This window comes from Watersipora subatra, chromosome 8 (genome assembly GCF_963576615.1).
Source record: "Watersipora subatra chromosome 8, tzWatSuba1.1, whole genome shotgun sequence".
Taxonomy (NCBI): Eukaryota; Metazoa; Bryozoa; class Gymnolaemata; order Cheilostomatida; family Watersiporidae; genus Watersipora; species Watersipora subatra.
The window spans coordinates 25,026,438-25,045,472 of NC_088715.1; the positions used below are offsets into that span (position 1 = coordinate 25,026,438).

The 19,035-nt window shown below is 34.5% G+C and overlaps 1 protein-coding gene across 3 annotated transcripts in view; it reads left to right on the forward strand.

Annotated features, from left to right (window-relative positions):
* The window catches only part of LOC137402866 (myotubularin-related protein 8-like), a 54,531-nt gene extending 35,733 nt beyond the window's left edge, over positions 1-18,798 (forward strand). For all 3 annotated transcript variants that reach the window (XM_068089375.1, XM_068089376.1, XM_068089377.1), the window contains 6 exons: positions 2,479-2,663; positions 5,599-5,733; positions 6,612-6,738; positions 8,454-8,782; positions 13,667-13,799; positions 17,569-18,798. In XM_068089375.1, the coding sequence (XP_067945476.1) occupies positions 2,479-2,663; positions 5,599-5,733; positions 6,612-6,738; positions 8,454-8,782; positions 13,667-13,799; positions 17,569-17,775 (1,116 nt within the window). In that variant the 3' untranslated portion in view covers positions 17,776-18,798. The remainder of the gene's footprint in view (positions 1-2,478; positions 2,664-5,598; positions 5,734-6,611; positions 6,739-8,453; positions 8,783-13,666; positions 13,800-17,568) is intronic.
* The last annotated feature ends 237 nt before the right edge of the window (positions 18,799-19,035 follow it).

Consider the following 19,035-nt stretch of genomic DNA (forward strand, 5'->3'; position numbering starts at 1 on the left):
TATTTCGCGAAAATTGTCTTTTCATGCATATTCGCGGATGAATTTATTTGCGGCTGAAAACTGCCACTCTCTAGGAAAAGTTAACTCTATTGCGGCTAGTAATAGAGTTATTCCTACGCATGCGCACACCGCGTGTTCCGGTTTATATTTAGCTTACAACTGCGAGGCGATCATGCTAAGCTACGGTAAACAATTTTTGCTGCGTCCAGAGGTTTTCACGAAAATTCATCGCTTTGGAGGCCTTTGATAAGCCAACAACTTGTGGTAAGTAAGGAGTTGTTTTTTAAACCATTTACTAAATTAATAATTGAATTTTACTTTAGTAAAACGCAATATTTATTTTTTCCATCCCTTCCGCTTTGTTATTCGTTTTAGTGTGAGAAAGAGCCCAATAATCTACACAAACCATTGACAGTAAGGCTAATAAACGCAGACTGCGCAACGGCTGGTCATCTACCCCGTGAAATAAGTATAGTAAGCAGCTTTTTCATCATATCCGGAGGTACAATGACTGCAAGGGTTGTAGATGTTATTCCTAGAAGATTACCAATCATTCAGGGATGTCTTGAAGTTGAAGTGACCGCAGCTGCTAACGAGGAGAATATATCTGTTTTAAAAAAGGAACAAGAACGCCTTTACGATCACAAACTTTTGGCCAACCAGCGTTGCAATAGTAAGCCACGAGGAGATTTTTGATGATAACTAACTTACCAGCCACGTAGTAGTGAGAGAATTGCCTTTAACATCTACCCAAAACAGTGACAGCGATATAGAGCTGCTATTACCAAAATAACTAGTCAGAGAGCGCCATTATACGCTGGTATTCATTTATCAAGAGTATCAGTTTAATTTTATTGCTCTAGACAACCGCCATATAGACTAAATTGTTTATATTTACTCCATTCATCGTTTGTAAAATTGTATTTGTATTTGAAACACTTTATTTGTACACTCAAGTTTGTAATAAATTATAATATATCTATACATGAAATAAAATATATAATTTAATCATGTTTGCTGCAGTGATATCAAGGAGTTGATGTCGATGAAGGGGTCTAGGTTGACTGGTTGCTTCTCTGCCAATATTTCTGCCTTGATGAATATTACTGCTTGTCTCTAGTTTTCGTAATCGGAGTAGGTTGTTTCATTCTCAATCTGCAGTAAACACAAAAAAGAAAAAATATTAATAAGTGTTAAGAAAGTACAAAAACAATAGCTGAAGTATTTAATGAAAGGGATCGGTTTTTAAACAAACGAATTAATTAATGCAGTTAACTATAGAAAAAACGTATCTGCACTACAAAGCAAATACATACCATAATGTCCAGATCAGAATCATGATCGTCCTCATGTTCGGTATTAGAGATTGATGGAGTTGATTTCAATGTAAAAAGACTAGGAGAGATTTTTTGCGATGACGAAGCCATGCCGAATAACTTGTAAAAACCTTGAATAATTTTGTAAAGTTTGATGCAATGGCAATAAAACTCGAAGCCCGGCGATGATTTTAAAGAAGTTTTGGAACTCGGCTACGTTTAGTACTTCTGCCTAATGGCTATTTTTGCGATGACGCCATTCTGCATATCCTGTGACAACCTTGAACAATTTTGTAAAGAAATCTGATGCATTGGCAATGGTGTTAGCTTAAAGCCCAGGCAATGATTTTTAAAATGTTTTGAAACTCAACTACGTTTAATATTATATTAAAAACCAGCCTAGCGGCTAGTTTTTAATTGGATGCAGTAGTTATTTTCCCTTGTGATTAAAAATAGAACTAATTATTCGCGGAATTTTATAATTCACGGAGTTGTCTGTTCGCGAAATCGCGAATTTTTATAACCGACGAATATTTTCATCCTGTACGGTAATAACGCTTAATACATTGTTGGACTAAGCTCGTATGTCAATTCTCTTGCATCTCAAATCAGTATTTGTTATATATAATAACGCTTAATACGTTGTTGGACTAAGCTCGTATGTCAATTCTCTTGTATCTCAAAGCAATATTTGTTATATATAATATCTAAATACAAATTAATATATTTCCATCCTTTGACAAAAACACTCAGAAACAGGATATTACGATGGAAAAGCGTGTTTTTCATTGTTCTAATCCATCACCTACATTCATGAAGTAACAAATACCTGGTTAGTGGTTATGATCTGAAATAAAATGTAACAGTATTATGTACAGTACTGTATAGAGTTCTTACCTTTGAGACAAACGTAGTGACTAACGGTGGTGTGAGGTGGAAATGCGTTCGATGGGCTACACTTCTGTGACACTCCCTAATATAATATAAACCTTAAATTTAACTTAAATGAACTTAGCTATAAACACACTAAATTGAAAGTTAGTTTTTTGATAGTTTTGTTTATTGCAAGTACTTTCTGCAAGTTTGTTTGTCTTCTAGGAGATCATCAACATTCGAAATTTATAGCTGTTGGGATTTATCAATGATCATTTCTTTGTTTTAGGTAGAAAGCAAAGAAGAGTCTCCTGTTTTCACCCAGTTCCTCGACGCCACATGGCAGATGATGTCACAGTTTCCGGCAGCATTCCAGTTCAACGAGAGGTTTCTCCTCACCCTTCATGATCATCTCTATTCCTGCCAGTTTGGTACATTCCTCGGCAACTGCGAAAAAGACCGACTAGACTTGAGGTTGGTGGAAAAGATTGGCAATCTGATTGGTTGGTACTGAAGTTGATATTTGTTTTGATTGGTTGACTCACTGATTTCAATAGAACTTGAATACTAATCATATATCGTGTTTGTTTGTTTTATTTTACATTAAATCATAACATAACAATATGATAAAAAAGTAAAGTGCAATGAGGGCCCATATGCGCATTAGCATGGCTATTCGAGGCGCAGAGCCCGGATAACAGATGAGATCATTAATGGGGAAAACATAGTTTTCTAAGCAAAGGAAATCAGAACAAATCTATTCCAGAGAGTCCAGCAAGTACTGCTTCAAAGCAGCCTTAAAAGTTGATAAGTAAGATTTTTTATGATATACTATTTTAAGCAATCGCTTCTTGGTGACCAAAATTTTGTTTAAGCAGCTCTTGGGGCATTTCCCCATGCTTCCAATCAATAAACTATCTTACTGTTAATTATAGTAGTATATAAAAGCAAAAGAGTCGTTTCTGGTATCTCAACTCAGACTTGTTCATTGTTGATGTGAAATTCTGAAGTTTTGAGTTTTCTGATTTCCCTTCACATACCCTACAGGATGAAAATATTCGTTGGTTATAAAAATTCGCGATTTCGCGAACAGTCAATTCCGCGAATTATTAAATTCCGTGAACAATTAGTTCTATTTTTAATCACAAGGGAGAATAACTACCGCATCAAATTAAAAACTAGCCGCTAGGCTAGTTTTTAATATAAATACTAAACGTAGTTGAGTTCCAAAACATTTTTAAAATCATTGCCTGGGCTTTGAGCTAACACCATTGCCAATGCATCACATTTCTTTACAAAATTGTTCAAGGTTGTCACAAGATATGCAGAATGGCGTCATCGCGAAAATAGCCGCTAGACAGAAGTACTAAATGTAGCCGAGTTCCAAAACTTCTTTAAAATCATCGCCGGGCTTCGAGTTTTATTGCCATTGCATCAAACTTTACAAAATTATTCAAGGTTTTCACAAGTTATTCGGCATGGCTTCATCATCGCAAAAAATCTCCTAGTCTTTTTACATTGAAATCAACTCCATCAATCTCTAATACCGAAGTTGAGGACGATCATGATTCTGATCTGGACATTATGGTATGTATTTGATTTGCATTGCAGATACGTTTTTCCATAATTAACTGCATTAGTTAATTCTTTTGTTTAAAAACTGATTGCTTTCATTAAATACTTCAGCTATTGTTTTTGTACTTCCTTAACACTTATTAATGTTTTTTCTTTTTTGTGTTTACTGCAGATTGAGAATGAAACAACCTACTCCGATTACGAAAACTAGAGACAAGTAGTAATATTCATCAAGGCAGAAATATTGGCAGAGAAGCAACCAGTCAACCTAGACCCCTTCATCAACAACAACTCCTTGATATCGCTGCAGCAAACATGATTATATTATATATTTCATTTCATGTATAGATATATTATAATTTATTACAAACTTGAGTGTACAAATAAAGTATTTCAAATACAAATAAAATTTTACAAACGATGAATGGAGTAAATATAAACAGTTTAGTCCATATGGCGGTTGTCTAGCAATAAAATTAAACTAGTACTCTTGATAAGTGAATACTAGCTTTTAATGGTGCTCTGACTAGTTATTTTGGTAATAGCAGCTCTATATAGCTGTCACTGTCTTGGGTAGATGTTAAAGGCGATTCTCTCGCTACTACATGACTGGTAAGGAAGTTATCATCAGAATTCTCCTCGTGGCTTACTATTGCAAAGTTCTGCTGGTTAACCAAAGATTTGTGCTCGTAAAGGCGTTTTTGTTCCTTTTTTAAAACAGATATATTCTCCTCGTTAGCAGCTGCGGTCACTTCTACCTCAATTTCAAGACCTCCCTGAATGATTGGTGATCTTCTAAGAATGACATCTACCACCCTTGCAGTCATTGTGCTTCCGTATATGATGAAAGATCTCTCTCTCACACTAAAACAAATAACGAAGCAGTAGGGATGGAAAAAATAAATATTGCGTTTTACCGAAGAACTAAAGTAAAATTCAACCAATTTAGTAAATGGTTTTGAAAAAAACTCATTACTTACCACAAATTGTTAGTTCATCAAAGGCCTCCAAATCTATGAATATTCGTGAAAACCTCTGAATGCAGCAAAAAATTTATAGCTTAGCACGATTGACCCGTAATTGTAAGCTAAATAGAAAACGAAACACGCAATGTGCGCATGCGTAGGGTTAACTCTATTGATAGACGTAATAGAGTTAACTTTTCATAGAGAGTGAAATTTTTCAGCCGCGAATAAATTAATCCGCGAATATGCATGAAATGGCAATTTCCGCGTATTTTAACTCCGCGAATAAATTAATCCTGTAGGGTAGGTTGTTCATGATCACAGTTTATTGTACAATGTAATAACCACTCGGTTAAAATAATCGGTGGTTTTTTAACATCCCTCCCCTCGTTATTATGGCTTGAATATCAACATTTATATCTTTTTCTGCCAACCTTTTTGTTCATTCATCTTTTTTATTGTTTCCGTATACCTAGCGATCTCCCACTCTGGCATATTGCTAGTTGAACCATCAGTATTACTTGTTTTCTCTAAAGTCTTTTTTTCTTCTGAATTCGTTTATTTTTCTGATTGCATGCGTTGAAATAATATCTAGTTTTTCTGCTCTCACATGTAATAGTTGTTCTGATTGGCCGGTTGTAGTTGAAGTTATTTTCATTGGCTGGTGAGATATAGTTTGAAGTGAAACATTTCGCTTTTGTTCTATCGATAATGTATTCAATTTTTCCTGAGTTTGCTCAAATTTGTAACCATTTTTTTCAGGCGTTGTTTCCCTCAAATCATATTTTTGAAATTAAAGATTTTTTAAAATATCACATGATAAATCATTAGAAATACTAGTGATTTACATAGCAGGTGCCTCTTTTTAGACTGAGTGAGAAGACGTACTCACTGTGGGGCTACATTGCCAACAACATCACAGACTTCATAAATCCACTCTACCGAAAAGAATATGAAATGGAGAAGTCCATTCTTATCCCCAAAGTCTATCCACAGAATATCAGGTTGGCAGGCATAGACATATCACTTTTACTTTTTATTTTTAAATATAAAGAGTTGAATATGAAATTTTATTTTTAAATTGTGTTCAAGCATAAAAAGTTTATTTTTAAAAAAATATTATTTTATAAATAATTTAAATATTATAATGTTCATGACTGATGCAAGTGAATTGTCAGAATTAACAACGCTGTTTATGTATGATCGACCAAAATGTCACTCCGGTTAAAAACTTGAAGAAAGTGTCAAAAAGTATCCACATTTTGATATACTATTTAAAGTTACATTAATCTTCTATTTGCATCACTTTTAGTACCTGCTGTCATGTGCCATTGTATTGAATGAAGGTTTACTATACTGAGCTAGAGCAAAGGAGGGCCTGACAAGTATTTAAACTAATTTCCTGGCGCCAATGGCTCTTGTCAGGGCCACCGTATTACAAAGAGCTGTTTAAACCTCTTGGAAAAATATTATTAGGGAATTCCGATCAGAGAATTTTTTTTATTAAAAATATGGCAATTGATGATATTTGCAAATATGCCCTCTGAATGGTGTCTAATGTACAAAAAAAGTGATATAATTAAAATCATTAGATTATTACTAGTACAGTGGACCCCTGGATACAGTAGACCCTCTCCAAATGATTTCAACTCGTTCTAGTTTGGTATCATAAGGCGAAAATATTGTTTAGAGGAGTACAGAGAACCATACTAAATGTCTAATGCAAATACCGCCATGGGGAAGAAAAAATCAAAGCTTTATATACTCACTGTACATTTTAAAAATTAGTAACAAAATAATATGTTAACCTTAGCAACTATAGTTACCTATAATAAATTTAGTGGTTTTGATCTGCAATATTCATATTATTGTATTTTTACAGCTATTGGAAAGGTATGTACAACAGGTTCGATGCGAATGTTCATGAAAGAGAGAATATTCCGGATATCCTTTCAGCTCTTGTAGACCACAATGCATCACTTGAAGATCATATTAATCTCCTAGAGAAGGTAGATGTTGATGTTAATGTTGACTTTATTTGGATATTCCTAATTATCCGCTATTTGTTGCTGTTATAATTTAGGGTGGTTAATTAACATCTGTTGCTCGTCAACATCGGTGTCTACCATAAGTCCTCATGCTCAAGCCGCGCGGCTTGTGCTCAAAAACAGATGTCTCACGAAAGAAAAAATAATCCTCCAACAAGCCGCGTATGCCCACAGACCGCGGCTAATGACTGAAGTTTTGTCATCCTTGACCCCCTTCGGGAGCGAGAGTGTTAAGACGGGTTTCGCTAGACCTCGTCCTCTTGAATAAGAAACCAGGCTACATCAGTACAAGTGAAAAGAATTTTCTTTTACTTCCAAGTTCGAATTAAAATTCCCAAACCCTGGCATCAATAACTTATTTGCCATGTCTCAGCTAGATTTTTATTGCAATGTTAGAGTGCTTCACATTTATGGAAATATGCTGGTCAAGAATGAAATGGTGTTAATTACCTATGACTGTGGTGAGTTAAACATGAGCGATAAATTCTTCTTTATTCTAAAGTATTCCATAAACATAACCTTGAAAATAAACGAGTAGGTCGCCAAAACCCCCTTACATAAAAGTGTATCATGACTGCGATTCTATGGTTATAGCGCGGAACTGAGCAGAGACCGCATTTATCGAGAAGCCGCCCCTGAGCCCCGCGTAAGTTTTAAACACTTGGCTTTAGCCACGGCTTATGATCTTAAACCAGAAGCCGCGCCCAACGACAGGCCGCACGGCTTGAGCATAAGGACTTACGGTACTCACTTTCATAACATCGGCAAAAGAGATCTTGTAAGCCTCTTTTTTTGGTTTTTTTAAATGAATTCTAAATAATATGTGTTACTCATATGAATGACCAGACTCACCCACATTGTCTGAGAACCTGATTTTTAATTATTTACAGAACTAATATGAGTCAGCACGTGAGCTGTGGTTTATGCTCCCACAAAATTATGTGCTTACATCATTGGAAAAGAATGAGGTTCAATATTTACTTCGCTTTTTGGTATTCTTTGTAAAGGTGAAGATGAAGCTGAAATTTTTGTCTGTTTGGCGGAGATTTGAAAGAGAAATGTTCAATCATCACTGCAATTTCATTTTCTACCAATATTTTATAGAAGAAAAGTTACATATTTTTAGTCAGTAAGTTTCATTCAATTTAATCAGCGTTTATTGCCAAGTTATTTGACTTCATTACTTGCTGCTTGTGAAGTTATCTTCTATTACACTAAGAGGATAACTCCTTGTCTACTTTCAATAGTCAGCAAGGCCCATGCAATTTAATCTTTTTTTTAAGTCGGTTTCATTCGCTTCATGATTACACGTACTCTGGCAGTCTATTGTGTTGTGGGAGAGCCTCAGGTGTACCTTGGGAAATTATTAATATATGGACCTTTTCAAACATGATCGATATTATCTCTGTTCATTTGTTGTGTCATAATACACAGAGAGCAACTATTTGCACAGTGCTTATACAATGCCTGATTTTGGTTGATCAGTGCAGGTGTTAGAGTTTCCATCTACGAAGGCGAATGTCATGAGTTCTAGACCTATATAAAGCCATGTTTTTCCTAACCTCTAACCCTGGTTGCTGACAGACACCGCTTTCAAATTAGTGGTAGTAGAGATTAGCTGTTTGTAGATTTTTCCCATTTTACATGGGAAAATAACTCCAATATGGTCTTTTTAGCGGGTGCAGGAGTTGGCGCGACTTCTTGGCCGCCCAGTTGCAGATATCACTCAGAAGCTTCAAGGACTTCTTTCTGCTGAGTCACTCTACTGTTTGAACACTCTCCTTGAGACTGATGGAGCAGATCCGCTCACATTCGGTGCTGTCGAGTCGTGTCTCCCTTCCTACACTAAAGCTTCCCTTAGCGATGGCCTAGGGGACGCACCTCCAGCAAATGGAGGAGGCGATAGCAAATTAGACCAAGATGATTTGGTAGATGACAAAGAGTCTGGTTTTGAAGATGGCAGCAATCTGTCGAAAAGCAATGTCATGACAGATAGTATAATAATGTAAGCCTCTTCTTGATTGGATATCACTCTGAACATATTGTTGTACAACTTGCGCATACTGATACCGAGTCTATATATATATATATATATATATATATATATATATATATATATATATATATAATATTTATAAATATACAGTACATACTGTTTGTATATATAAACATAAAAACAGCAACATATAAACAGCATATTTATAAGCATATGTAACTATATATATATTTATATATAAGTATAAAATCAAATTTGAGTAAAAGTTACCAAAATGGTGAAAGCATTTTACTACTAAATAGTTGTGTGCATAGTAGGTTATAGTATATATATATATATATATATATATATATATATATATATATATATATATATATATATATATATACAGTGAAACACGGATAACTCAAACTTCAAGGGACCGGAGCAAAAGTGTTCGAGTTATTAGAGCGTTCAAGTTATCAGGACAGTCATAAGTGCACGTATTTATCAGTAGATACATGTACATATACAAACTATATATCAATCAAAAGCATAGATTGCTTGTTGCAAGTTAAAGGGTCTCTCGTGTGAAGTTTTAAATATTTTTAATCAGAAAGTATAGATATTTTACTATCACTTGAGATTTGTTTGTTGCTTTAGGTGATGTGACTGCCAGGACGTTCTCAGATTAAAATTGGCAAAACTTGATCGCGGTTAAAACGCTAACCAAGATCAATTTTGCAGTAAGTCAGTTATTACAAAACTGCTTTACTATTAAAAACCCATTATCAGTTTTGCCGATATTACTTTAAAGTTATCCAAATTTTACCTCGCTTTTCTTGCTTTCGGAGGGCTTATCGCTAAGCGGATGTTTGGTAAAATTTGATTTTTGCAAACCTTTAAAAAAGTCGTTAATGAAAATATTTGCCGATGTTGGTAATAACGAGGCCTAAGAACTACTAAAAGTCGATGTTTATCTCTATGGCTTGGACTAAAGTGATATTCTAAAGCGATAGTGACAACCGTCTCGGTAGCCGTTTGGCAAAAACTGTTCGAGTTAACGGAGTTTCGGTCGAGTTATCTAAAGCCATTTATCATTGCGTGGGAACGGACCAAGCAAATCCATTCGAGTTAACCATGTGTTCGATATATCCGAGGGCGATTTATCCGAGTTTCACTGTATATACATATATATATATATACATTATATATATATATATAAACTATATGGTTTTTTGTGACTATATTTCTCATGGCAGCGCATGAAACAGCTGTAGGTGCCACGGGAAAATGTTGTCACACAACTGTCTATTTTACTATTCTCTGCTTGCAGAGTTCAGTTACCTTATTAAATCTCATGGTTTGTGCATCTCATATTCTGCATTTTTGTAAATTGGTTTGTCCAGCAAAGGCTATTAAAATCTTGGAATGAAAAAGCCGTGTTGTGCTGGGTTTGAACTCTCAAAGATTGCAACCGCATGTTTGTGAACCAAATCATTTAACCACCAGTCTACAAAGCTCTTACGATTGCATAGCTGTTACTATATACTGTATACCCTTTTTACGATTTCACACGCTAAATGACGTTTTGATTGATACATTGCGTCTATGGGTTACGATGCCACTGTTAATAAAATATTTTTTACTCAACTCTATAAAACACGATGCTTTTTCATTCTCGCCATACTATGGCGAATTTGTTTTCTGCCATACGATATCAACAAAATGTTCTCTCGACGTAAAGATTTGGCGATTGTTGTACTGATTAAGACGAAATAACGATTGTTATTGGATTTTTTTCAGTTGGTATTAGTTGCATGATTAAAAAATAATCTGTTTGGTAGTTTACATACTTGCTATTTATTTCACATCTACATTTACTCGGTCTGATCCAAAAGTTCCCGGAATGGAGTTGTATACTCGTGCTTATTTGAACGATAAAAAAGCCCATTGCACCGTTTGCTGGAAACCACCTCTGGAGTGTTGTCACAAAAGTTCAGGTTGCTATGACAACGCGGTCTCATGTGAGCCGACGATATGTCAAGGTCTGTCCGGTGCTTTCGTCGATTTTTTATCACATTTATCGTCATGTCTAATCAATCGGAACAGCGTATTTGCATTAAATTTTGTGCGAAATTAGAGAAAACAAGTACTCAAACAGTTGAAATGTTAACTATTGCTTTTGGAAATGCTGCTCTAAGGAAAACACACATTTTTGAGTGGTACAAACGTTTTTGTGAAGGTAGAGACAGCACTGAAGATGACACAAGGTCTGGCAGACCAGCGTCGGCGAGAACCTGCTCGTAAATTGACAGTTTGAGGTCACTAGTCATGCCAGATCGTCGTTTAACCATTAGATATCTGGAGAGACTGGACTTAGTTTTGGAACTGTTCAAAATGTTTTAACTGACATTTTAAACGATTTTTTTAACAATTTAAACGAGTCGCAGCAAAGTTCGTGCCAAGCTTGCTAACTGATGACCGAAATGAGCTCAGGATGCACGCTTGCAACGATTTTAAGGAAGCTTTCAGGAATTATCATAACTTTATTTCAAAGTTCATAATATCCTTGTTTTCCTTAATTTCACACAAAATTTAATGCAAATGCGCTGTTCTTGTTTATTAGACATGACGATAAAAAAAATTTTTAAATAGACAGAAGCACCTGACAGACCTTGACATATCGTCGGCTCACATGAGAACAAGTTGTCATAGCAGCTTAAAATTTTGTGACAACACTCCGGAGGTGTTTCCCAGCCAACGCTGCAATGGGTTTTTCCATCGTGCGAATATGCACGAGTATACAACTCCATTCCGGGAAGTTTTGGATCAGACCTCGTATTTGCACAGCTATACTGCATTTTCCTTGATTCTGATTATAGCACATTTATTTATAGGGATTTCTTGGTGCTCACCTTGCGTTCCACAATTATTAAATACTAATAAAATCCGCTTTTCTTTATATAGATTACATTTTGCATTTGTTGTTCTTTAAAAAGTTTTTTTGAGTTATAATCATTACCTTTTTTAATTTTTAGTTTTTAAATGTGTGACTATAATGGCACAATTTCAAACTTCATTTTCCTGTTTTTCCAAAGGGAATTCGCTAGAAATTGCAAAACTAAAAACTGTTCACACGAAAGTCTCAAGTAGGATTTGCCTTTGCATTCTCTCTGCATTCAGTCTCACAAAGTACCGATGCGCTTCACTGATGTGTTTAATTTCGAAATCTCGTTTTCATGTTTATACCTGTATCGAGAAAAATCAGCATCGTCGTATTCAAATTTTTGATGGATAACTTTTTCTGCAACAGCAACCTTTTTTCATACACACACTTATGTAATAATACTAATTGTTATTATTAATTCAATATATTCATGATTTTTATTTTGTTTTCTCAGTTCGTATTAATTGTATCAGTATCAAATCATTTTTCGCGGTAATAATTGTAAAACAGATTATCTAGCCATCACTTGCCAATTATTTCACATTCACACACCTATACAGTTGTTTTATTTTTTCTTTTAGTTTATGTTTTCCTTCAATTTACTGAACAAAACACTCATGATATGAAGTTTAAAAGTTAGAATGGTAAATGTTATAGAATTGCATATGTTAAATAAAAATAAAATTTTTTTGTGCAATGACTTCATTACACGAGCAATGCCAGGCATTCAACCGGTATATATATATATATATATATATATATACACTGGTTGAATGTATATATATATACATATATATATATATATATATACATTGTATATATAATCACAGAGGCATTGATTTATATAATATATATATTATATAATATAAAGAGTAGTTTGTACTTAGCTTTCAACTTTGTACTCAGCGTCCGAACTTTTCGGACTATTAGCCGCTACCTTTTGCTGACGATTTGAGCCATGCGGCTTTATAGAAGGGTGCGACTATTCTGTGGCTTTTTCTTTCACCGCTAGGGCGCATTAACCAGAATCTCCAGTTAATGCGCCTTCAGTGGTGAAAGAAAATACGAAACAATGCCTAACGGTACTGTTCCGTTAGGCACGAGGTTAAAAAGCGTCAGTTAATACAAAACAATGCCTGATGGCACTGTTTCGTTTTAAACAGTAAAGTTGCTGCCGTTTTAAAAAGCACCGTCCTGAGTTCTGCGGCCTATACAAAGGTGCGGCCTATGTATTGTTTTATTATCGTTTTTTGGAAAATAAAGCAGATGCGGCTTATATAGGTGTCTGGTTTATTGTCCGAAAAGTACGGTATTTGGCTCAGTAGTGTATATAATACACTTATAAATATATTATATATATATTACATTTACTAGTACTCTTGCCAGTCTCATGTACCATGAGAGATCGTCATGAGTGATCATTACGTGCTTAATTAATCCCTGCAGTGGCAAGGTGGCCAGTTGGAGTAGTGGTTGACATACAGGTCTATAATCTAGTGAATGTAAGTTCAATTCCTATGCGAGGCATCGTTTTTGCTTAACTTGTTATGAAAAAGTTGTTGCGTCAGTTGGATGTGTTGTCTATAAGATTAGCTCAATGGTCTGTAGACCTGGAGGTTTCGAGTTAAAATCCTCTGCGAAGTGATTTTTTGCTCTTAAAACCTTTTCGTTGTAACTGGACAGACGACAGACCAACACTGAGATTTATATTCAAAAAAAATTTTCGACAGGAATTTTTTGCCAAAAGTACTGTATCCAGTTTTTTTGTAGTTATATTCAGCTAGTCTCGTGTTTCACCATTAGCTGTCATTTATTGGCTGCTGTCACTATCTATTCTTGCTGTGATTGGCTAATAATAATTTGCTGGTGTAAGAATTGATAAAGCACTGATTATCAAGTTTATTTGGATACCAGTACTTCCGCTAGCGTGATTTAGACTAAGTTTTACTATTTCTCGATTGCAGAGCGGATGGCCTGGATAATGTGACGCTAGAAGAGATAAGTCATGAAGCTAATTCAGTTGCCATAAACCTTGAGACTCTCAGAAACCAGCAACAGTGCAGTTGTTCCGCCCCTTTCCACCACTTTAGTAAACGGGTGAGTCAACTTGTACACCAGCAGCTGTTGTAAACTCCTGTTTGCTACTCAAAAAATCTGGTTGAGATTTTGTGAATTTTAAGGTTCATAATAGCAGCAGTGGGAAATTTCTACAAAAGAGAAGATAACTTTTATTTCAATTTTGGTTTGTGTTTTCTTTAATTCTGACTCATTTGTTTTGGGAATCTTAGAGCTCTGGAATCCCAAAATATTTCAATAATTCTACAAAAAAATGATTGCTTTTTCATAGTGTAATAGTGTTTGCTTATTGCTAGTTACATAGTCACATGTAAAAGTATTCCATCATGCAGTAGTTTCAAGTTATCGCTCATTAAATATGTTACAGTTCTATGTTATTGCATAATGCTATAAGTGATCAGTTGTTGCCTATTTCATAATGCTATAAGTGATCAGGTATTGCCTGTTGCATAATGCTATAAATGCATAATGCATAATGCTATAAATGCCCAGTTATTGCTTATTGTATAATGCTATAAAGGCTCAATTATCGCTTATTGTGTAATGCTATAAGTGCCCAGCTGTTGCCTATTGCATAATGCTATAAGTGCTCATTTGTTGCTCACTGCATAGTACTATAAATTCCCAGTTATCGCCTGTTGCATAAGGCTTTACATGCCAGGTTATTGTTTTATATATAGTCTATAGTTCATGAAATAATATCCATCGCGGTGCTCGGTAAGGGTTTATAATGCTACTCATTTTCATAAACTGGGAGTTATCTTCTGCATACCGTTTACAGCATTGTATGACTGGCTGGTAATTATTGTATTGAAGACTCCGGAAAACATCCTTTAAAATTTTAGCATACACCTCGCACCTTTGTTATAAACAATAAAAATTAAATTCGTTTAAATTAAAATAAAATTTAATTAAAATATTAATTAAAAATTTACATAGTAAAAATCTGAAACATAAAAATATGTATAAAGATCTTGAGCCACGTGCTTTGTTTTTCTTCCATCAACAGACTGCTCACGTCAATCATTTTGTTTTCCAAAATAGGCAGAAACCACCATTCTTCTCCTAACTTTGTGAGAGACATGCCATTGTCTGTAGATAATTAGGTGACACTCTTGAGATATTCACAAAATGCGGTGGTTGTCTGTCCATCGTTTCTACGCTTTATTAAAGGAGACCTCGGAATCTGTTATACTCTGTTATTATCCCCTTTTCTATTGCCATAAATTTTCTTAAATTTATATGATATGTCTCTCGTAAACCGCCTTAGTTGATATTCGCGATTAGTCTCGGCCATAAACTATTGTTATTGATATGCCAAAAATAGTTATGAATGAAAATTTAAATGATTTTATTTTAGGTGATTTATGTTTTGTGTTACAATATTGACTGTCACTTGGAATGAATCTTTTTTGTGAATAGATGCTGATGATTGGTTGCTTTATCATCTATTTCTGTAGAAGAACCTAGTAACAATAATAATAACATCAGTAATAATAACAATAAGAGTGATCTGATTTGATCACACGTAGTTTTGTTTTCATTTTTAAATTTTCATTATCTTGTTCCGGCTTGCCTTTTTTGACTCACTTTTTTTGTTACTTTTAGCTTTCATTTCACTTTTAGCTTTCATTTCACTTTTAGCTTTCACTTTGCTTTTAGCTTTCATTTCACTTTTAGCTTTCATTTCACTTTTAGCTTTCATTTCACTTTTAGCTTTCATTTCACTTTTAGCTTTCACTTTGCTTTTAGCTTTCATTTCACTTTTAGCTTTCATTTCACTTTTAGCTTTCATTTTACTTTTAGCTTTCATTTCACTTTTAGCTTTCACTTTGCTTTTAGCTTTCATTTCACTTTTAGCTTTCACTTTGCTTTTAGCTTTCACTTCACTTTTAGCTTTCAAGTCACTTTTAGCTTTCATTTCACTTTTAGCTTTCATTTCACTTTTAGCTTTCATTTCACTTTTAGCTTTCACTTTGCTTTTAGCTTTCACTTCACTTTTAGCTTTCAAGTCACTTTTAGCTTTCACTTCACTTTTAGCTTTCAAGTCACTTTTAGCTTTCATTTCACTTTTAGCTTTCATTTCACTTTTAGCTTTCACTTCACTTTTAGCTTTCACTTTGCTTTTAGCTTTCATTTCACTTTTAGCTTTCATTTCACTTTTAGCTTTCATTTCACTTTTAGCTTTCACTTTGCTTTTAGCTTTCATTTCACTTTTAGCTTTCATTTCACTTTTAGCTTTCATTTCACTTTTAGCTTTCATTTCACTTTTAGCTTTCACTTTGCTTTTAGCTTTCATTTCACTTTTAGCTTTCATTTTACTTTTAGCTTTCATTTCACTTTTAGCTTTCACTTTGCTTTTAGCTTTCATTTCACTTTTAGCTTTCACTTTGCTTTTAGCTTTCACTTTGCTTTTAGCTTTCACTTCACTTTTAGCTTTCAAGTCACTTTTAGCTTTCATTTCACTTTTAGCTTTCATTTCACTTTTAGCTTTCATTTCACTTTTAGCTTTCACTTTGCTTTTAGCTTTCACTTCACTTTTAGCTTTCAAGTCACTTTTAGCTTTCACTTCACTTTTAGCTTTCAAGTCACTTTTAGCTTTCATTTCTCTTTTAGCTTTCATTTCACTTTTAGCTTTCACTTCACTTTTAGCTTTCACTTTGCTTTTAGCTTTCATTTCACTTTTAGCTTTCACTTTGCTTTTAGCTTTCACTTCACTTTTAGCTTTCAAGTCACTTTTAGCTTTCATTTCACTTTTAGCTTTCATTTCACTTTTAGCTTTCACTTCACTTTTAGCTTTCACTTTGCTTTTAGCTTTCACTTCACTTTTAGCTTTCAAGTCACTTTTAGCTTTCGCTTCACTTTTAGCTTTCAAGTCACTTTTAGCTTTCGCTTCACTTTTAGCTTTCGCTTCACTTTTAGCTTTCACTTCACTTTTAGCTTTCACTTCACTTTTAGCTTTCATTCGCCTTTAGCTTTCACTTCATTTTTAGCTTTCGCTTTTAGCTTTCACTTCATTTTTAGCTTTCACTTTCCCTTTAGCTTTCAAGTCACTTTTAGCTTTCACTTTTAGCTCTCACTTCATTTTTAGATTTTACTTTCAGTCGGCCTTTTTAAAACCTCGTCAAACTGATTGGAACTGAATGGAATAGGAAATACAAATGGTGAAAATATAAGGCGCCTGTTCTTATATCAATCACTAGCCGAATGTCTGGCGTTGCAGGGGTATTAAAAACAGCTTATAAACAGTGGCAGGTTGTGTAGTTGTTTGCCACTTGCCATAAGCCTGGCACATTGCCAATTAATAATTTGAGTAAGCTGCTATCCGTATTGCTAAACTTACTAATGAGAGCTGTGAGAGCAAGCTCCAATGACATTTCGTAATGCAGAGTGTTATGGGTCTTTTAACCAGCATAACGGCTTGTATCGCTTAATCAATCCATTGCATCTCGGGTAGTTCAATTGGTTAGATTATTGCTTGGTGAACAGGAGGTTCCGAGATTAAATCCGGCACGAAGCGGATCTTTCATTACTAGATTATAATAACTATAGCTGGACATATCAAATCACAGACTGAGATTTATATATATATAGATGAAAAATAACAGAACAATCTAGAAATTCATTGACTTTCAGATGAATTTCGTTTATGTGAATTACAGCAGAGTTCTTGAGAAAGGCAGCACTACTCCTGTAGTCAGCTGTCAGGTATTGCGATTATGCCATCATCATGCTCACCTACGACTCGTAGGAGCAAGGGGAGCTAACTCTTAGCATCTGTATTTTGTAGTACCACTGCTGTAAGTGTGGAAGTGTTTTCTGCTCTAAGTGTATACAGAGACACACACCCCTAGCCGGTCATTACTCACAGAAGCCTGTTCCAGTGTGCAAAGACTGCTATAAAGCCATCAAGTCTCGAAAATCAATGCTCAATCTGCAGAGATATTCAGAACAGCATACATCGGCAGGGGAGATTACTCCTGTGTCTAGCAATTGAGCTGTTTATAGATTACATAGATTTCCTAGCATGTGGTCAGATATTTTTGGAGTTTAACTAGTTTTGTGCCCTCGATGATTCAACTGTACTTACTGTGGTATGTGATGATTCAACTGTACTTACAGTGGTATGTGATGATTCAACTGTACTTACAGTGGTATGCGAAATAAACTGGACCTCTTTATTGGAAAATTAAAATTCTCCTTAACAACGTTGTTACTCACGGCGAGTTTAGTCAATAGCCACGAATTTGGTATAAAATTAATCTTTATTTTGTCCTGATTTCCAATGTAGTTATACGCCTGCATGATTTGAAACAAGCAAATATTATAAATGTAGGTGGTGTGCTCATATCTGTACAAATTTTCATTTTCATATGACAACTTTGGTATTACATTAATCTTTATTTTGTCCTGATTTCGAATGTGTAAACCAAACAGCTGTACAGTTGTTTTTTGATGATTATGTAGGCTGAATTCTGAACATTCCATTTTCGAAAAGTTGATAACAATCTGTACAGATATGGTCACTGCACACACTTTTATTTGCTTATTTCGAGTCATATAGTTACACACATGACTAGATTGTCTTGACAAGTTTTGATTATAGTACCATATAATTTGTTTGTTTGTAACAAAGATGAGAGCAACGATGTATGTTTAAGAAATTTCTACGGTGATTAAAGGGAGTTGAGTTTATTTTGCATACCACTGCAGTTCAGTTGGTCAATAGCGAATGGATTCGCAATCCTAATGGCTGCCAACATCTCACCAATGAAGCAATTATCTTCTTTCCTTTTGTGATACATTTTACTGCATCCAAATATATTCACACTTTTGAATGTTTTGTCTTGGTATTTTTATACTATACCTAAATATGCTACATAGCATATATATGCTATATAGCATATATATGCTATGTAGCATATATATGCTATATAGCATATATATGCTATACAACTAACTATATGCTTCCTTTTATTCTGGCTATTGAAAAGTTATTGAAGCATTGTCTATTTGGGTTGGGGAAGAAAACAAAACCTTTTCTCGTTTTAGAAAAAATAAAATAATAATTAATATTAGTGAACTCATTTACTTTAACAGATGAGAATGTGAAACATTCAGTAGTTAGTCACATAGCTTATGTTTCACATGGTACCAACAACATAGATATACGTATTATATAATGTGTTATACATGGCTATAAAGTTTAATGTGACGAGTGTATGCATAGTCAGATGTGACTATGCATGACTATTAT